This window comes from Rhamphochromis sp. 'chilingali', assembly GCF_963969265.1.
Source record: "Rhamphochromis sp. 'chilingali' genome assembly, chromosome: 16".
NCBI lineage: Eukaryota > Metazoa > Chordata > Actinopteri > Cichliformes > Cichlidae > Rhamphochromis > Rhamphochromis sp. 'chilingali'.
This window is the reverse complement of record NC_137943.1, coordinates 13,902,767-13,923,782: the sequence shown is the minus strand read 5'-3', so window position 1 is coordinate 13,923,782 and position 21,016 is coordinate 13,902,767. Positions and strand designations below refer to the sequence as shown.

The following is a 21,016-nucleotide window of genomic DNA, read 5'->3' as shown; positions in this document are numbered from 1 at the left end:
TCACCTGTCTCCTGTGGTCACATGACACGCCGTCCACTGAGAGCTCATTAACTCACAACTGCAGCACTTTTCTCCAGCAACACTGAGATCATCTGTAGAGCATCAGCATTCATTTCACACGCCACACTGTTTGGTATGCAGTTAAGGTCAATGTAAAACATATAAAATAAGGCAAAACACTGAAAACTTGCAATGTTTTTGCCGCATACGCCGGTGAACGAATCCTATTTACGTGCTACACAGGCGCTACTCTTAAAAGGTCTGTCACTAACCAGCCATTGCATGACTTCCTGATGGAGATGAGATTTGTGACGCCAAATGAATTTCTCCTTGAGGGACAATAAAGTTGTGAATAGAATTGAAAAGCGAAGTAATGGGGTAGAAAAACTGCATTTGTCCTCTGCCTCAGAACTGAAATCAGTCGGGGAGTCTGTCTCGGTAAGTGAAGAGATGAAATGCTTGTCAAGGGTAACAGACTTGTGCACGGACGCCTTTCACCAATGACTAGCCATTACTCTCACCCCTGTCAAGCAAACACTTCATCCAAACTGGCATCCTTCAGTGCTGCGGAGACAGAGTAATCATGAAATGCCACAGACAAATGTGGAGGTGCATTCAAGAGCCATGTCAACCAGGCAGGCCCGGCACCTGCACACACACACACATTAAAGACTGCAGAATGCTCCTGCTGAATCAGGCCTAATCCTCCGGCTTTTAAATTTCCCCTCTGTGATTTGTGACGATGGAATAGAGCCACAAGTTTCCTGGACATCGTCCCTTTACCATCCTGCATGGTAAAGGTCTTCATAGCAAAGCTGTTTCACTAAAGCAATAAAGATGTTCTTTCAAAGGCAACTGGCATATGGAGGCACGCCAAAACCTTTTCTTTTATTGGACGACTAGCGCTGACAGCAGGGTTTAAATAGGTGGCACAAGCACCGGGCTTATTTGCAGGGAAATTTAAAATCATTAAGTCTGCTAATGCGGAATTACTCACATAAAGACTATTTTAAGTTTACTAGCTGCCGGTGAGGTTGTAATTAACAGCAGTGCTTGGAGTTGAACACACAAGAACGCAGGGGTAATGTTTGCATTGTGAACCTAGTTTGTTGTTTAGTTTTAAACACAGTGTATCCAAATAAAGCCTTGGGGGGTTGGGACTGCTATTAGCGTTGTGGGTATTTGATCAGCAATCATGCTGCTGAACAGTAGGATTCATCCTCTATGCAACATGAACTAAAGTGTATGAGTTTACATCTAATAGCTATAGACTGACAGTGCTATCCTTAAAGCCACAATCGGCTAAGAAACCTGAGCTAACTTTATCAAATCCAGTCTTCTGCCACACAGCGTGTACCATAATGACATAATGGTACTAAAAAAGGGATTGCAGTATATGACAGCTATACAGATGCAATTTTTCTGCCTCCATGAGCATTCGCATTGGCTTTATTACACCAATTAAACCAAAGCCATATGATTTTATGCTTTACAAGACCTCCAATCAGAATGATTTTGGCATCACTTCATCCAAAATTAACTGATGGAAACCTACACTTTCTTCAAAGAGAAGGGTTTTTTGTTTGCTTGTTTTACTCCACGAGTTGAAAATACCTCAGAGAGCAGCCAAGTGCTGCTGTGGAGGAGCATGGATTATTCTGTCAAACATTTAATGACATCTAACTGGACGCTTCAAAACAAATGGTATCCCCTCTTTCACCAAGTCCTGATTAGTCAGTTTGTCTCCTGCTTTATCAGCCCTCTTGTCAGTCAACCTTATCCTCCTAATGACTCCTGTCAGTCAGGGATGTAACTGTCAACCCGTGTCAATGGCTGCACGTCGTCCTCCCGTGACTTGATAACGAGCTGTGCACGTCAAAGCACTTGGCCATTTTCAGCGCAAATGTTTGCACGCGCCTCATCTTGAAATGCGCCGAAATTTCAACAGGAGAAACTTCTGCAACGCCCGATGATAAGAACGAGTTAGCTGTTCGGAAGGAGAACAGGGCTGACCCAGGGGAGAGCGAGGTGGCGGCGGCGGCAGCAAAACCTCGTTTGCATAAGGGAGGAGGCCGGGGGGGGAGGGCTGAAAATGAAGGTGAAGATCTCTTCAGATGTGGCAGTTGTGATGAAAAGAGAAGCAAATGACTGAAGACAAGAGGTGGAGAAGAGAGGTAGTGGAGCAGCGTGCATTATTCATCCCTGCTGACACATCAGAATCTCTGATTCATCTGGAGAAGGGCATCAGTCAAGTCAAAACCTATCTCTGAGCCTTCACTCATGTGTACGCATGGGAACACAGACCCATGAAGAAAAGACACACTCACATAACCGCAAGTGACCCTTGTGGTCGAAGAAAGGATCATAATGGGTCTGGTTTAAGAGACGCATCTTTACATAACTAGATTATAGTGCAGGTTTCAACTGTTAAAGCAGCTACCTAATACTTTTTTGTGTACTTTAATTATTTGTACACATCATCAATTTTAAAGTAGGGCAGCTGTGGCTCAGGAGGTACAGCAGGTCATGTACTGACTGGAAGGTTGGTGGTTTAATCCCTGGGTGCTCCAGTCTGCAAGATGCTGTTTGAAGTGTGAATGCTACATAAAAAAAGGTCCTGATGTATAAAGAGCTCTGAATGTTTGACTCGAGTAGAAAAGCACTATATAAGAACCAGTCCATTACACAATAAGCATGTCTCGACGCACTCTTGGAGCCAGTTTTGAACTTTTATCATTAGATGTGGTGATGAAGCCATAAAGTGGGCATTTAGTATGTGATTGTTGATAATTGTGTGTGTGTTTCTTTGCAACTAATGTCGTCATATGAATAATCTGATGGCTGGACGATTACCAAAATGAACATATAAAATACCACAGAATATACTTCCTACATGCTATAGAAAGGCTCAGCCACCTCATTTAACCATTTATGAATTAGATTAGCTCAGAAATACTAATTCGACCACCAGAATTTTGAAAAGCATTAATGCTATGCTACGATGATATGATAATAAGGAAAGCTGGTTTAATGCCCAGCCATACTAAAGATAAGGGTTAGATTTGGATATAAAACAATATAGTTTTAGTGTGCATCCTGATAGTCCCTCATTCAAGTTTCATTCCAGTTATTAGGTCAAAAAATAGATGTTTTGATTTTTAAAGGGTATTGTTTTGAGTAATGCGGTGCCTCCAACCACATTACACAGGCGTATCGGCTTCATTCTGCATGCTGTATATGAATTGCTTTCAGGAGCATATAAATAAACAGAGGCAAAGCAGACAAAAGCTCACTGTTTGGAAGGCTTTGAAAAGGTCAATTAATATCTATTCCTAGACAACAACAAGTTGTTTTTTCCCTCCTTCTTGTAATACAGGTGGCTACGCTCCCAGCATCAAAGTCGCACGCCTTTATGTTCTCCTTCCTTCCTTCCTTCCTGGTAATGGAGGGTAGGCACAGAGCCTGGCAAAATCCAAAGATGGGCATAGCATGTAACACAGGGGAAGAACGTAAGAGAGCAGAGCAGTTAGGGTGACGCTGCAGCGAGAATGTGGGATTGAGACTTCAATGAAGCCTTTGACTTGGAAACCAAAGCTGCTCCAGTGCACACGTCACCCGGCATATTAAAGTCTGGATGGATCTTACAGTGGTATCTGTTCAGAGGGAGCAGAAAACCATTGAGGCCCATGGTTGAACCCTTAGAAATGCTATTTAAAGAGTACATGCCATCACTGATTTCATAAGCTACCGCTCCTAACAGCGCGTAGATGAATACCTATGGGGCCAAGAATCTCTTGACTCTTGGAAGAGAAAATCTGATCTATTTCCAGCACACAGAGGTAATCAACCAGTCCAGTTATTCTGCTTCCACCATAATGACTTCCTTGTCATAATGATGCAAATATACACATTGCTTGCCATCTTATGAAGGTGCATAGTGTAGCCTTCTGTTAAACACAGAGTGGAGCTGAAAAGACGAGGGGGAAAAAATCGGGAGGGGATCTGCTAAAGAGAGGAATCCATGCATAAAAACGACTGATTAAAATAATTAGGGATGTGGAAATGGTCTGGAACAATAACCAGCAAACACAAGGTGCCCCAGGGAACATTTCCCATCTGTGTGTGAGGAGGAAGACCTCCCTCAAATTCACCACGACAGCGTGATTTTCTAGTTTACAGAGGCCACACAACGGAAACCCAGAAAAACTAAACAGGCCCTTGAAGTTTACATGATTAAATCCCAAACGGGCAATAGCCATCGGAAAATGTGTCAGGATGAATCGACGTATCATTAAATTACATTCTGCCTGCACGCGTGACTGGCTGTGTTAACAGTCAAAACCTTGTGTTTATAATTATAGACATCTGAGAGGTCTATGGACTAGAAACACTGCCTATATGTGCAGATGGGCTTGTTTTAAGTAATGTTGGAGAGTAACAGATGCAGCAGCAGCAGAACCACTCTATTGTCTAGGAACCAGTCCTGCTAAATAAGTCCATCCGCTTTGCCACCTGGTGCCTTCCATACCATAAATGATTCACAAATACTGGTATAATAGCCTGTATGGATTCATAATGTGTCTGCGAGGGCCCCTTTGAGTATGCTGACATAATGACATTATCATAGTGTTATATTTACTTTGGCGTGGCATCAGTGAAATTTAGACACAATAGAAACAGAACTAAGAGTTTTCTTCCTTTTTTCTTTCTTTTAAAAAATATCCTTGGCAGATATACAAGATGCCTGTGTTACATAGATTTGATCATAAAGATGAGCTCTTTCTTGTCTGAGTCTACTGTTTATATTTTTCTTTCTTTTTCTTTTCTTCTTCTTTTTTTTAATAGTCTTTAAAAAAAACGGACTCAACATAGACTCGTCGCCCCTGGAGAGCGCTTTAAAGGGCCATCAAAATAAAAGCCACTTTTAATGACAGTTGATGAGGAACAAAGGCTTTGCCAGTCTGCCCGGGTCCCTCATGCTGCCCAGCCAACAATAAGGAGGAGGGGGTGATGAAGAGGGACGCGCACTCACAGCGTTGTTGCCAACCAGCCTGATCTGCACAACCTCGTTTTTTTGTGTGTGTGTTGTTTTTTTTTTACCCAAACGCTTGAAACAAAATCTGAAGTGATGCTGCAGCTGCTGAGTAAAAGAGAAACACCACAAAGAAACACCCCGGGAAAGACTGAGCGGTGAAATTCCATCCGGGCTGGGATCTACTCTTGCCGCTTTAGTTTCCAAAAGGCTAATCGACAAGTAAAAATGTAACCAGCCTGGGTGGGGTGCACGACTGCAAACATTAACTGTTAAAATAAATATACATATGTATAAATGGATGGTGCGGGTTACCTCGGTAGGAAGTGCTCCGTCTTCCTTACTGTCTGGTAGATTCATGTGGGTGGATTTGCAGCTGGAAGCTTCCTTAGAAACAGCAAGGATAAATGTAATCCAGTGGCAGCTCCACTCAGATGAAGGTCTTCCTTTGTGGAGGGTGCATGCACACATCGCCGGCGTTTCCCCCCCCACACACCGTCCTGGCTGTCCACCGACCTCTCGGAGCGCAGCGGGTCACGGCTGCTCCTCAGCCCTTTTGTCGGGAGAGCATTGCTGATCGGGCGGCCTCAGATACTGCTGGTTGATGTCATTGATACTCCCTGCCTTCTTCCTTAATGCCCTCCTCCTTCCCTCTCCTCGCCTACCCCTCCCAGCTCTCTCTCTCTCTCTCTCTCTTTCATGCACACACCGGAGCACTCCCCCCACCCCTCCCTCTTACACATGACGTGATGCAGGCAAGATCTCCAATAGCAACCGTATCCCCCATCACCTCTATTACCCCCATTACTTCCCCACTTCAACCCCCACCTCCTCCAGCTCTCTCTGGTATCGCTGACTGGTGCAAAAGAGGCAGCAGCTGTGGCAGGTTGGTCTTGTGTATTAGTGACTGATTTATTTATTTATTTATTTGCCCCCACTTTGCTCCCCAAGGAGCTAAAATGAAGAGAAGCACCCTAGACCTCTTAGATTCCCATAACATAGCATCTAATTATAGCTGCTGGCAGGAATAAAGAGTGAGAGGCTCATAACGGCTCCCACTGAGCAGAACTCCCACACTAAATTACAGCTGGACTCTAAAATATTGTAGGGAAATACAAGTCCTGGTGAGATGTTATGGAAATGCATTAATAATTCCACAGGAGGTAAATAACGCAGTAGCATCTGAGGACAACAGATGGAAGGAGTTTAAAAGTATTATTTATTGTTCTGGAGACAGACTCAGTAGCAAGTTTATAGGTTCACTTGCCTAAAATGAACAACTATTAAAGCCAACAACAGTGCAACAAATCCACGTTCATCAAGGTTATGGTCAGCTTTCATTTAAGCTGCTGATTTAGTTTTACCTTTACTTTAGGGTTACATCACTGGCTGAGCATCAGTATCAACCAATATTAATGAGAAGGAGTGTTCTGGTAGCAGCGGCTGATGTTTATCTCTTGATGCATACGTATACATCATATATACCAGTACTGATATTCTTGGCTATTTTAGGCTGGAGTTAGCAGTAGTCTATTATAAATGAGCTGTTCCTTATAATTTATTCAGTCCTGTTATATTAACAAAGGTGGATTCATTGATCATTTATATCAGTGGGGTCAAATGTGTGCACTTTTATCATTGGTTTTCTTAATCTACAGTACATATATATCAAAAATGGTTTTCAGGGGATTTAATCAATATCACAGTAGCAAAGGGTCGGTAAAAATATATGGAAGTGACTGCCGAACAGGTTAATGTAAGAAATGAATCAAATGAAATATAATTATCAGGATAAATGCCTGCAGTTAAACAATGTGTGTGTGTAATGTAACCAATTTGGTGTATTAGCTTATCTTCGTTTCTGGCGTTGCCCACAAATTTGATTTAAAATATCAATAAAAAAAAAAAAAAAAAAGAAAAACAGGGCAACAAAGCACTATTCTTTAACCTGAAGCAAATTGAAATAGTTCAACATAGGACTTTGTTATATCTAGTTTAATGATCTGGTGCTATTTGGGTCACGCAGCATGACAAAAGCAACAGCCACAAGGGCAGATCGTGAGGTGTTGGAGTGTGGTGCTGGACGTTGGCATGGCACCTGAGGATGTCACGAAGGAGGTTTTATATTAACCTTTCTGCTGACCCCCATAGAAAACCCTGCAAAAAGACTCAGCGCCTCCCATCTACCAAGATTTCTTTTCCTCTTTACCTAAAAATGCACATTTAGTGCTTACATTTTCTTTCTTTTTTTTTCAAATAAATGCCATCCTCAACAGCTCATTCTGTTTCTCTATCGGTACAAAGACTTCTTTGTCAGAGTCAGACTCTCTGCTGAAAGAGACACAAAGAAAAAGAAAATCAACCCACCACCACCATTTCTGCCTGAGAGCTACATTTCTGAGCATTTCACATGATCTTAAAGGAACAAAAGACTTCTTGTCTGATTGATTTTCTTTGTTGCTAGTGACATCTAGTGGGAAGTTACTATTATATGATGTTACATTTACTTGAGGATGGAAATATGAACAAAGAAAATTCATGACTCCAGGTTTAGGTATGTCAGTATTTCTATGCCAAGTCTCTTCAGTTTGCAGAAGGTAAGTTCCTAAAAGGAAGCCGAGCTTTGGGATTTCCTTTTTTTTTTGCCTTCAAGTACCAAAAATACACTTTCCTCTTCTATTTATCCCAATATTACCACTTGTAAATATCTTATATGAAGAAGGGCTACTTCCACAGTTATTATCTAACACAATAAGTTAATGACCATTTTCCCCTTTAACAGAGGGGTCAGGTCAGCCATGGGAGACCATGTGGATTACGTCAGTGTTCACAGTTTCTTATTTTATGACTGTTATGCAGGGTAGACGCTACATTTACCACCTGGTGTTTCTCGACTAGCTGCCACCACACTGCCCGACTTAATGTAGTTAGGTTAAGCTTTTATCGATGGATAGCTAATATTGTGTCTGTTACTATAAGAATAATGCCGTCTCTGTTGTCCGTGCGCCGTCTCTGCCAGTCACCCTGTGACCTGCCTGTCTGACTGTATAGCATTACAGTATTCCCATTTTCAGAGTGGAAGCTAGGCCAAAAGATCCCTAAAATTAGCAGAGTAAGTGGCCTGTCTCTAGCACTACCCTGCAGCAGTGACGTTAATTGCACTCTATTTATATTTTAAGAGTGCAGGACTCTGAAAGATCAAGTTTCTGTTATGCTTTATTTCAGGGTGCTGGAGTTTATGTGAGCTGTGGAAAGCCTGCGTAATGAGAGCTCGCAGATTTTGTTTTTGATACGTGTGCACTCCAAGATAATGTCACTTCCAGTGTCCAAATTAGATCATTTCATGGACCTGGCTGTCACAATGGCATGGTAAGGCTGTTATGTCCTGCTGCTATCACAATGCAAACGCTGCTGCCATGTGAGCAACAGCGCTCAGACTGAATAATTAAAATCAAGACATCGAAAACTGGGATTCATTTCCAGCTTTCCAGCCTAAGTCAAGAACAACTCTCATTCACATTTTTGCACACAGACAAGAGCCACAGGAACGCTGAGCCGACATACAGGGATTCTGTTGTGATACTGAATTTTATTCAGGCATCTCCAACACACTTTTAATCTTGAGTTATCGCAAATCTGCTGGGAAAGACAAAGGCAGCGACAGTTTAGAGCCTGAATATAAGGTGTTTAGGATCTTCCAGAGCCTCTTCAGTGTGTATTTCAACTTTTTAGTGGTGCTTAACACAGACTGACAAATAAAATATTGCTGAAAACACAAGAAAAACAACTAAATATAAGACTGAGATGCAGGAATGGCCAAAGAGCCATCTTTTCCTTTTTGTTTTCTGTGAACTGCATCTGATGTTAAAGGGAAAATTCACTGCAAGGCAAAAACCAACACATGATCCTCGACAGTTGATTTGTGCCTTTTTTTATAGCGACGAGAGCGCGCTCAAAGGTCCGTCGTTGTCCCCGCAAACGTCATGAGGCTGCTTCTTTTGCATTAACTTGGATGTCTTTCTTGTGGATTTCATAATCCTGGGAGGAGGCACGCAGGTACGCGTCAGGCTCTGTTAGAAACTGTTCATTCAGAAATAAGTAGAAATTAACAAAACATTCTTAGATTTAAATATTCAGAAGATACCAAATTATTGTTAAAGAAGCAGCCCCAATCATTTAAGTCATCATATTAGGATGAACATGTACAACAGAGGGGAAAAAACCCCAAAAAAACAAAAACAACATGTAAATCGTGTTCATGCAGCGACTTTTAGCTTCACAATTTTTGGAATAATATTAACAACTGCATAGGTTATCTTGTTTGGAGACTGGGGAGTGTTAAATAATGGCACCTGTCTCTTTTTCTTTTTTTTTACTAAGTCAGACGGTGCAGCAGGCTGACAAAATACTGTCACAGTCCAGTCAATGTTCTCCTCAAGCTCAGAGGTTCATGTCTGTAACTTCATATTATTACTTTTGCTTGTAATCAGGAAGAAAACATTCATTGCTTTTGCCATTTTGCCACCGGTTTACAGTTTGTAACGGAACATTTGGCACAGTACTTTCAACACGTTCCCAGCGTCAGAGAAACATAACAGATGGTACACCGAATGCGAACAAGTAGAACCAGGCACAAAGAAAAGAAAAAAAAAATGCCAGCGACTCGTTGAGTTTGTTCAAATATTTCCTTTCTGAATGAATCTGCTAAACAACAAGTGAGCTACCACAGTCACACTTCATTTTCATGCATGTTATCTGGCTACTTTGATCAGATGCTTTGTGTCAGTAAAAACGAGCCCATTTCTCATACACTTCAGCCACTAGCAAACCCACACAAACCCCCATCAGCTTGTACCGCTCCCTTTTTGCTTGTTTGTTTTAGAAGGAGACACTGAGAGGAGACGCAATAGAGTCTATATGATGTTAACGTTTCACCCGGCATTAAGTAGCAGTGGAAACCAACAATCACCTTAAAAGTCTGTGTTAGAATAAAGCAACAACTGACCAGACCTCTGGCAGACACTTAAGCCCAGAGGTTGGATGTTTATTGCTATTGGTTTGGTCTGATAAAAACGTTGGTTACAGTCAGCAGTGGAGCAGAAGTCAAGAGGAGACTTGTGTCGAGCAAAAAAACCCCCAAAAGAATAGTTTGTGTCAGGTCACAGTAAAGAATAGGCGAGAACGGGAAGAGTAGTTGCTGGGATGCCTCTTCATTAGAAGGGGGCGGTTGATGCAGAAGTGGAAGTCAGTGCAGCTCAATGAAAGCCTCCATCTCTTCAGAGATGAGTCCCCTGTAGGGCAGTCTGTGCTTTTCGATTGCACGTGCTGCCAGGCACTGAAGGGTGACGTAGTTTAGCGGGTAGAGGGCCGGGTGCCCGCTGCTGTGCTCATCCAACAGCTCGTAGGCCGTCTTCCTCTGTGCATTTGTGGCATCGAAGTGAGCTCCAGCCTTCATGAGGAGCGCTATAATCTCCGGACAACCGTTGTTAGCAGCAATGTGCAGCGGTGTGTTGTTCTCACAGTCCCGCGAATCAACGTCCGCGCCGCACTCTAGGAGCAGTGCAGCCACCGCCTGGGAGGGGAAGCGGCCTACCGGGTAGCGGCCGACAGATGTCGTTTCCTTGTCTACGGCCATGTGCAGGGGGGTGAAGCCGCTCCGCCCTCGGGGGTTCAGCTTTAGAAGTCGGTACACCGTGTGCTTCTTCTGGTGCTCCTGCTCCGGGCTGCACTCGAGCTTCTCCAGTAGAAAGATGAGGTGGAGGATGATGGAGAGGGCTTTGGTGAACTGAGGAGCTTCTGGGGGATTATCCCTCTGTGCCACAGCTCTCTCTACCTCCCTCACGCTTTTGCCCAACACAGTCATGAGATCATGGAAGGTGATGCGTGTTGACAGCGAGCCTTTTGCCCGGTCTTGAAGAACAAACGAGAAGAGCTCTGCAAAAGACAGGAAACTTGAGGCTGTCATGGGACTGAGAGGGTCCAGGTTGCTTTGCTGCATGTCTAAAGCGTACTTCCACAGACTTATGCAGCGCTCAAAGTTGCCCGAGTCAGCGTACACAGCTCCCCTATAGCGGATGTAATAAGACGTGTCTGGATGGGACGGGCCCAGGATGCGCTCGCGAATCAACAGGGCCTGCATCCTCATTTCGTCCGGGTCGGTGATCAAAGCCTCGAGTTCCTCTGCAGTGCACACCTCCTGTGCGCAGCCATAGGCGGGGATCGGGGGACCGGGTGGGGGCTTGGCAAGAGAACCGGTCTTTTCCCCTGGCTGCCTCAGCTCCATCGCCCTCCTCCAGTACCTCATGGCGCCCAACAGATCACGCTTTTTGTCCACAAAAGTAGCCCCTAGGAGTTCAAGTGCATCAATGCGCTCCTCTCTGGAGGTACGAGGCTGGTGGGCGAGGTACTCCACTATGTTGGTGTGACCCGTCACGCTTGCGGCCAGGAGCGGGGTCATCCCGTATCCGTCTCTCTCCATGCGGGCACTGCACTTCAGCAGCATCTTCATGATGTCCAGACTACCTGACTCGGCACAGTCGTGTAGGGCAGTGTTTCCTTTCACACTCTTGCGGTTAACATCCGCACCGCGATCCAGGAGGAACTTGGCTATCTCCTTGTGGCCCTTATAGCAGGAGATCATGAGGCAGGTGTGGCCGTGGCGGTTGGCGACCTCCATGTCGGCTCTGTGCTCCACCAGGTAGCGGACGATCTCCAGGTGACCGTCGAAGCAGGCAGCTCGGAGCGGCGTTGAGTTAGTTAGTGTTGCATTGTTTACTGAGGCACCGTGTTTCAGTAGCGTCTTCACCACAAGGAGGTGACCGGCTGCCGAAGCCGCCCAGAGCGGCGGAGCCCCCTCGATGGTCTCGCCGTCAAAGTTCACCGAACCCCCGAGTTCAACATTCGCTTTACAATGTTCAAGGAGGTAGTCCACCACCTCTAAATGTCCGTATCGAGAGGCTATCAGCAAAGGGGTTCCCCCCTGTGTTTTCTCCTCAGCCAAAGCCTCCAGCTCCTCTGGACTTTTGTTGCTCAGCAACTTCTGGATAAGTTTCAGCTTACCATCTCTGGCCGCGTTGAAAACCGCCGTCGATATATCCATGTTACAGGCTCTGTGCTGCCTCGCTGGGCTCCAACTCCATAACCACCCGCGGTTGGGGAAAAACGGCGCCGACTGGTTTTAAATAGCAGAGCGCTGAGATCTTAGTTTGGACTCGGTTTCTAGCTCACATCTTTCTGCCATTTTGAGGGTGCTGTCAAGATGGCGTCTATGTTGTTTACGATGACGGTGAGGCATTGTGGGTGATGTAGTGTTGGGGGAATTTCCAGTTCTCAAGAGCAGGAGGCGTTTCCTGGAAGATAAACTACATTTCCCGTGATGTGTGTCAGTTAAAGAGCTGCCAGCTGATGGGTTCGTTTGTTGTGGCGATCGCACCAACAAAGCGCAGTGTTTCCAGCTGATTCCGCGCTTACAAAGCAAGTATACCCGAAAAGAGTTGTAATGAAAACGGTAGCGGCTACTTATAATAAAAGTCGGTGTAATCCACCCGCTGGTAGAACATATGCTGTGTTTGATATATAGTTTAGTCTCACAAAACTGTACACCGTTATTATACAGTACTGTGCAGAAGCCTCGAGCCGCCCTTCATTTCTTTATATTTTGCGAGGAAAAAGTATATATACAAAAACAAACAAAACTTCGAACAGAATCAATATTTGTTTTGCTTTTCAACTCAGCCTTAATTGAGCTTTCTTTCAATTTCTTTAAGTAGTATTCAGGAATAGGACAATCAAAGCTCTTATCCGGATGTTTTGGTTCGTTGTCACGCTAAAAAATAAAATTGGCACCAATCAGTTTCTTTCCATGTGGTATTACATGGTGGATGAAAATCGTTCTCCATGTTTTATTGATGTCTTCTTCATACATATTAATGATGATTTGAACAAAAAAAAATAAAGAAGGGAAATTTGGATGCAAATATGCATTCATCACTCCATCAGACCTGTTGCCACTGATTTTCAGTCCAGGTGCGATCTGGCGTACGTCAGCCTTCCCCCTGTTTCCCTTCCTTAAGAATGGCTTCTTGACAGCCAACCACTGAGTCCTCGTGATGATGTGTCATTGAACAGCAGGTGGATGAACCAAAGGATCAGACGCATCTCTCAGGTTCTGTGTCAGGTCATTGCTGGATTTTCTTTCTGCTTCTTAAGAATATGACTTTCAGATACTGTTCATTTGCTGTAAATAGTTCTTTCGTCCTCCACTTGGTCTGGTTTCCTCAAACATTTTAAGGACACCCTGCACATCCTGCCCAGATGTCACATTTGTGCCTGAAAGTTCCCTGGGGCTCACCTTGTTACCTCTGTGAGATCTTCTTATGCATTTTTCATAGAGTCAGTCAAAGTAGTAGTTGTTGTTTTTGTGACAGTCTGAGAGCAACAAAGCACCAAAAGAGACCATTTAAAATTTGTTCTCTAGTTCATCCCTTAAGATATGTATCTTAGGTCAGTTTTGAGAAAAAACGATGAAAAATAAATAAATAACAATAAAAATAAACAAAACAGATAAACAAAAAACTCCTGTTGCAGGCAGCTGAAATGTTGGATTCTCCTCCTTTAGACAGCTGCGTCGTGCCAAACTGTGACTGTCTGCATGCACATTTTGAATGTGCATGAATCCTACCAGCTCTTAATTCAAATCAGGAGTTTCAGTCAGTCTGAATTAAATAGCATAATATTCTAAATCTAATGATTATCACCGAATAATCAAATGACAGAATCCTATCTCACAGGCAGCGAGGCCTCCTGCACTGTGAGCAAACAGTCACCATCATCCCCTACTTGCCATATGACTACATATTACTTTGGAAGATTATTACTTAGGTTAATGTTATGGGGATAACACAGTTTTAAATTTGACAGCAGGGATGAGATTCATTTTTAGTTAAAAAAAAAAATCCAAATGAAAACAGTAAGGAGCTGGAAACCTACACCACTGATCCCAACAGTTGTTAGGTCACATCACTCTGTCCTCCTACTCAACGCCAGGGGCCAGAATATTGACTTAAATGTTCAGTGCCAAAATCTGTAGCCTACGTGCTTCATATGACTTTATCTTATTTGTAAAGTGGAAACTGGAAACATATAACATATGTATAAATACACTGTGGCATGGAGAGTTGCTATAGCTGATGGTTAAAACATTAAATGAATTCAGAGGATAAATGCTGCTACACGGCAGTCATTTTCAGTCCTTGCATACAGTAAAACATGAAGAGGAAACACAGTCTGAATGCAAATAAAAGCTTCCACTGTGCTTCTCTTTTAAAGCCTCTTAAAAATATCATTTCCAGTCTGTCTCATGAAATCATAAAAGTAAAATTTGGGGGGGGGGGGAGACATTATTTGGTCAAATTAATTAAAGCTTTTATGCTTACATAAGTGTTTGTTTGTTTTTTAAGTCGTCAGAGCTGAATTTTTTTTTTAAAAACCATCTGACTGTGCTGCAAACAGTCTGTTAATGAATAAGGAGATTTTTGATGGACCCTGGTTGCCGTGTGGAAATGTCTTTATGCATGTGTGAGAAGATTTTCCAGCGAGACCCGCAAACCTCAAACCAACAACTGCACTCACAGAAACAATCAGGACTTTTAATTTCTGCTTTTGATTACCTCAAGTTAAAAACAAAAAAACTCTTCATCTTCATTTGATTGTGTAGGCTGTTGTTGAGCTCTGGATTTTTTTTTCCAGTTAGGAGGTTATTAGATGGTTCAAGTTTCATAATTTCCCTTCTTGAGTATTACCACTACGGCAGCTAACACACTTAATTTTCTTTCAGTTTTATCGCTCTGCTCTTGAGTTTGTAGGAAATGCATCTCCTTTTAGCTTACAGATGAATGTTTCCCACAGGCTTATATCAGTGAAGAAATAGGGGTCATCACTCTTGTGCACAAACTTGAGCGTCGTCTCCCAAGTTTTTACATTTTTAATGAAATCCTGGATTATTTTCTGCTCTGGGTCACCAAACTGTCTGCCTGATATATCGGGGGGCAGGTGGTGATTGAAACAAAGGCTGTCTCAGCACTTATTTTATAAAAATGAAGTGACGTTTTGATGATTTAGCTCACTTGCATGTCATTCTGCTGTTGCACCAGCAGAGGAGGCAAAAGTCCACGTTTAATATTTTTTCTTTTTCTTTTTTAGTAGTGGGACTTCTGCCATGTATGTCTGCCAAATGTACAAGTGTGGATTGCAGTGTGTCTTCTACATTTTTTTTTATTATCCTATAGTAGCACAAATACATTTCCACTTGTCAACCCAAATGTTGAACTCATAAATCGAGACCTAACCTCCCTGTGCAGACGGATTATTTCCAGAGAAAGACAGTGTGTGCCAGTAACAGAAACTCACTGGAGGACTGAATAGGAAACATGCTTTTAAAATTAAACAGGGATTTTGAATGCACACAGAAACAATATTGGGGTTGGGGGGGTATTTGGAATCAAAAGGCTCACAAATGACACCCAGCTTGTGCCTGGCTCAGAAGACCCCACCTGAGGGTTGTTTGCAATAATTTAAAACTCGAGTGAGAAAATGAGAGGTTTATTATCATTTCTGGGGATTTCATGTGATCCTGGGGATTAATTCAAAGACAAAAACCACAGACAAAAAGTGCAAGGCGAGACAAAAGCCCTAGCATGTTTTTTATTCGTGAGTTCAAAAGCATATCACAAAACAACACTCATATCAACATTACATTTACTAGCAATTAAAATCGAATATCTTCCCTATATATAAATTCTCTCAAGCACACAGAGCCATTATTAATTTCCACAGTGACGTGCAAATGCTTACAGATAATATCACCGCATTCATTACGAAACAATAAGCAGCTCCAACTTAAACAAGATTGCATACCAACTGATATGACACTGAGCCACAATACAACGCTCATCGGTGAGAGTAAAACTGTTTGTAACTCAATACTCAAAGAGAAATACGCACAAACGAGGATCACAGCCCCACTGTTCACATAGTCACTTCACTGATAAGCCTATAGGTTATTGTGGGCTGCCCCTAATTTTGAATTTGAAGAATTGGCAAAGCGAGACTTTAACAGAGACCTTCATTTTTTTCTGTGCGCATATATAACCCAGTGTGGAAGAAACATCTTCCTTGTCATCTGTGTGCTTGCTCCTGTCCAGTATTTGTCAGAAGGGCGAGGTGGGATAAAAAGACTGGGGGCCCTCAAGGTGTGGACCAGCTCGTGTCCGCCAGTCTTGACAGGGGCTCCCTAGAGGCCTGCGAGCAGCTCACTGAGCAGCACTTCTCTTTCTCCAAGAAGCACATCTCTCTTCAGGCTGGTTCCTTTGTTCACTACCTTTACTTTCAAGGCCAGAGTCTTTACCTGTGCCTGAGGCAGAGCATCGAAAAAAAAGTCTTCATTGAACACCGGATTCCTGCTGTTCTTAATGATGGTGCTCCTTTGTTTCTGCTTCTTACCAGGATTCAGGTAGAGTGCTACGCAGCAGTTGATGCTTTTAAGGTCTGTCTGCCTGTCGTAAAGGGCCTCAGCTGCGAGCACGCGCACCCTCAGCCGGGCTGCCTCCCTGTCATAGTGAGTGCTCAGCCTCAGTTTCCCCCCCTTGTTGAGGTTTATAGTGTGCTCGCGCTGACAGAGGTCCGATGCCGCTGCTCCCCTCAAGCCACCGCTTTTACATCCACGGAAGGCGGGAGAGGGAGGGCAGCGCATTCGGCGGCGCTGCATGTTGGGGCTGTTGTCTGCTGAGCTGCATTCATCAGTGGAGAGGGAACTGTGGCGTGCCAGGGAGCGTTTGGCACGAGACACCTTGGGGGAGAGAGGAAAAGCAACTGTAAACATACAGAAATAAGCCACTAGCTGAATCAAACTAGGAGGAAAAAACTGTTACACACTCACTGATGATTTTGAATTATACATCGTGGCCATACATGAGCATATAGAGCACAAGTCCTCACCTTGGCTTGTGTCTCCTGTGTAATAGAGCGCAGGAGAGAGGCAGATCGGGAAAGGAGAGGTGAGTTAAAGGGAGATGACTCGGCTGAGGAGCAGGTGTCACTCTCACCACCGCTGAAATAGCGGTAGGGGTTGGGGTCAGCCGGGGCCAGTAGGGTTCCCCCTTGGGAGCGCCTCTGGGAGTTTGGGGAGGTGAGAGGGCTGCTGGGGTCGCTGTGGAAAAGGCTCTCCTTGCGTCGGGTATGAGGAGACTCCATCAGGGTGGAAAAGCCATAGGAGGTCTGAGCCTTTGGGACATATGGCAGAGACATTGCAGTCTGTGACTGTGGGTCAGCATTAGTGTTTACATCAATACCGACCCTGTCCATAGATCCAGCACCAGGCTCATCAGCGCTCTCTATCTGGATGATGTGCCGGTTGGCTGATTTCTGGAGATTGCGGGAAAAGAGGCGAGGGCTGCAGGGGTTCTTGCCGCTCCTAGCTCTGGGGCTCTGGCTGCAGATGGCATGGTCAGAGGCTGAGGGTCTGATTTTGGAGCAGTGCTGAGTTTCTGGGGTGACAGATTCTTCTGGGGGGCAGCAGATAAGTTTGGGTGGGATGAAGAAATCGGGAATCTTCTCTGGAGTGAGTACATTGGCATACACAGAAACAGGAATGGCCTCTATTGTCTGCGGAGGCTGGGATTGAGTCCCACTGCGGAGCTTCTCCAGTAGCCACATGCCTACTCAGACGCCCCAGCTAACAGTTTTTCTATTAAGAGAAGAGTGATGCACAGAAAAGGCAGATAGAATCAAAAGAAACGCATCCATTGATCGGAGTTCAAACGTGGGTTCCCAGAAGACATTAACCCTAGATCAAATTTGTTTTGCCCTTTACACCTCAGTAGAAAAATACGCTTCAGATTCAGCGGGTGAGTGAAATGATGACTAAACCTTTAAACCAGAAGTAGCATTAAAACAAAACAATTAAAAAAAAAACGCTTATCTAACCAGCTACAAAGAAGACTTTAATGAATGTGGAATTAGTGAGAACACGAGCTAAAATTAAATTTCATCTAGATAATTTAAACGAACAATGCGAAAAAAAACGTTTTCATTAAGTTTAACTATTTTTTCATCACTCCGCAGTCATTTAAATCACCGAAAACGCAAATATTCAAAGTAATATTAAAAATGCATGCGCAAAGACGAGTCTAAATAACTTTTCTCCACCAGATAAAGCCAAGTTAAGTCCCGCTGCGCTGCACAGCTGCAGCCGAGTAAACCCACCTGTTGGCTGTATGACTCTTTCGCTTCAAAAATTCTGATCGCTGGCGCGCGGACTCGCTCAACCTTTCCAGACACTCTGTGCGTAAAAGGTATTTTCCCGACAGTTGGAGCCCAAGTGTGATCCACTACCCTCGCCAGTGGGAAAGGGCTGTTAGACCAGTCGCTCTCGTTTTATATGATGGGGTCTCTGACTTCTGAGCCAATGAGATGATCGTGAAGCCTTCCCATGATATTTACCATGAAACTGTTCCCAGCGCAGGCATGGAAGGGGAGGGTGGCGGTGGGGGTACTCATTTTGAAAGCTGTTGCTTCATCACCCACAAAGTGTTGCAAATTATGTGGGTTTTATATCTCACTGCTTCGTTGGATTTTAGAGAGAACACTGTGATTGCATTTGGCACTCACGTGAGAGCTAGTCTCTAATGGACTGTGAGATAGTGCACCGTGTATTACATGGGTCTAATGCATGCAAACAGGGGACCTTAATTGGACTTCCTGATGGCAAACTGAGCGTTATATGGTCTGACAATATGCTGCATTTATACCAACCATCTGAAACTCATTTCCCAGTGATGATGCAGGGGAAAGCTCGCGCAGAGAAACTGAAGTAATATATATTTTAAAAAGAGAGAAAGAAAACATAATGAAAAACAATTTTAATGACCATCAGAAAGCAAGTTAAACTGAGGCAAATGACCACTTAGCTCCTCCTTTCTATGCATCACATTCAACTAATGAAAAAGACCTCACAGTATTACATTTTGAAGCTTAGGCATTGAATATTTCTCTAAAATCCCACTGTTTAACCATGGACTGAGTCTGATATACTGCCAGAGAACAAGAGCTCGGATCCAATGACTCTCTGCTCTCTGTACCAAAAACTCTGACATAGACCTGTGACAAAGCTGTCTTCTGTTTCTCTCGAGATGGAACTCCTGTTGATCTGAGGAAGGCAAATCAAAGGAGAACATCAGATGAATGAAGCACAGGATACTTAGAGCTGAAACAACATGTTGAAAATATTGGCTGACAAAACCCCCAAAAAGAAAATAACAAAACAAACAAGCTTTATTATTAATAATAATAATAATAATAATAATAATAAACGTACAGGTACAAATATTCACTGCTTTACTTTCTAACCTGCCAAGATGTTTGGCCTCTCTTCATCTCCTCTAATAGCAGCATCTTCACTTTGTTGGACTTAAGTTGTAGAAATTTTCAAACCAATTAACCAATCACCAAATCAGGAACGAATCAGGAATCAAGGACGATCATCAAATTACTTTAGTATGTTTGAGTTAGGTAAAATTTTATTTCGATTTTATTTCTTATTTCTGTAGCACTTTTAAAGACAAATATCACAAAGTGCTTCATAACAAAATACCAGACCTTTAAAAAAAACACTGTAAAAACAGTATTGCTAGTAGTACTTTTTAACATTCATCCCCCCAGTTTTTTTGACTGTGTCAGTTCACGATTTTCTCTATTTTTTCTCACTGTTTTGGATTTTATTTATATTTTCAAATTGCCACAGTTTATAAAGCTTTCAAATAACTCACAGTCTCTTCTTTTCTTAATGTAGTTGATTTAAATTTTCATTATTGAATGGCAAAAATATCTCCTCTGCTATGTGTGAGCTGGGGTATGAATGCAAATGAATGGACTATAGTAAAACAACAACCGAATTATACATTTATTTCGTGCTCTTGAAAGCTAAAAATAAAGGCATCTCCTGTGTGAAACAGAGCCAGTCACTTGCTGAGTTTTCCAAACAACATAAGGCATCTGAAATATGCCAAGCCTGGATAGTAGATCTGATCACAAAACTACAAAATTACATAATTTGAAATAGGGGAAGTCTAAGAAAACAAAACAAAAAAGAAAGACAACTCTGAAAGCCTGAAAGTGGTCAAGACACTTTTCCTGAAAACATTGCATTTGTTCAATTGTAACCATGTACTGCTCAATAGATCTACAATATTTAATGGTAAAACAAATAAATAAAAAAAAAAAAACCCTGAACAATGCAAAAGTAACATTAATTGACAATTTGCCTTTGTCTTCTATCTGGGCCTGTTTTTGTTTGGAGACAGCCAAATAAAAAAAATAAAAAAATAATAACTCAACCCACAGTGTCTTTTGCCAGGTGTTAAACATGGAGGTGGATCTGTCATGGTATGAGCAGCCATCTCGTAGGAGTCATTTGGACCAGTCGGTGTTCTGCAGGGTTTTAAAAACGGCCAATAAATACAAAGCCATTTTAGAGAATCAGCTGAATACCTTGGAGATATAAATATTAAAGCAAAAATCCACAATCTAGCCAGACCTTGCCAAACATTTCTAATGTGTGTATGACTTGTTGTTTTCACTATTTGGAAAGTCTGCCCATCATTATACATTAAGTCTATCAGCAAAAGCAGATATAAGACTATATGTGTGTTTGTGGCCTTACGTGACTGGATCATTAAACTACTGTTGCAGTTAAAGGCGCCGTAGGGTCTGATACATGCATCCTTAAATCTTCTTGTGGTCAGAATCGGATCTGCTTGGCTTGATTCACAGTGAAAGTGGGCAATCCTGTCTCCAACAGCAAACCTTTGTCTTTACGTCATTAAACCACTGAATTTATTTCCATGTCATTTGCCTTTAAAAGACTATTTCTTTTCATCACAGTTTAGTCAAAACCTCAATCTGCACAATTGTGAACAACAGGTCTTACCA

At 42.9% G+C, this 21,016-nt stretch overlaps 3 protein-coding genes across 14 annotated transcripts in view; all 3 read right to left on the bottom strand.

The window, feature by feature from the left end:
- ptprsb (protein tyrosine phosphatase receptor type Sb) overlaps positions 1–5,678 on the bottom strand; it is a 73,236-nt gene extending 67,558 nt beyond the window's left edge. For 11 of the 12 annotated variants that reach the window (XM_080862110.1, XM_080862115.1, XM_080862116.1 and 8 more), the window contains exon 1: positions 5,348–5,675. The gene's annotated coding sequence lies outside the window, so the exon portion shown is untranslated. Of the gene's footprint in view, positions 1–5,347 lie in introns of all 12 variants that reach the window. The other variant, XM_080862113.1, reaches the window with a different exon arrangement.
- A 2,923-nt stretch (positions 5,679–8,601) lies between these two features.
- Positions 8,602–12,319, bottom strand: fem1a (fem-1 homolog a). Its single transcript, XM_080907745.1, has one exon. The coding sequence runs from the start codon at positions 12,129–12,131 to the stop codon at positions 10,278–10,280; it is 1,854 nt and encodes a 617-aa protein (XP_080763871.1). The 5' UTR covers positions 12,132–12,319; the 3' UTR covers positions 8,602–10,277.
- A 3,408-nt stretch (positions 12,320–15,727) lies between these two features.
- Positions 15,728–18,427, bottom strand: LOC308383383 (C2 calcium-dependent domain-containing protein 4C-like). The gene is made up of 3 exons (XM_080861308.1): positions 18,293–18,427; positions 17,027–17,774; positions 15,728–16,877 (listed from the first exon to the last, which is right to left on the bottom strand). Exons 2-3 carry the CDS (start codon positions 17,741–17,743, stop codon positions 16,323–16,325), a joined length of 1,272 nt encoding a protein of 423 aa, XP_080717434.1. The 5' UTR covers positions 17,744–17,774; positions 18,293–18,427; the 3' UTR covers positions 15,728–16,322.
- Between the last annotated feature and the right edge of the window lie 2,589 nt (positions 18,428–21,016).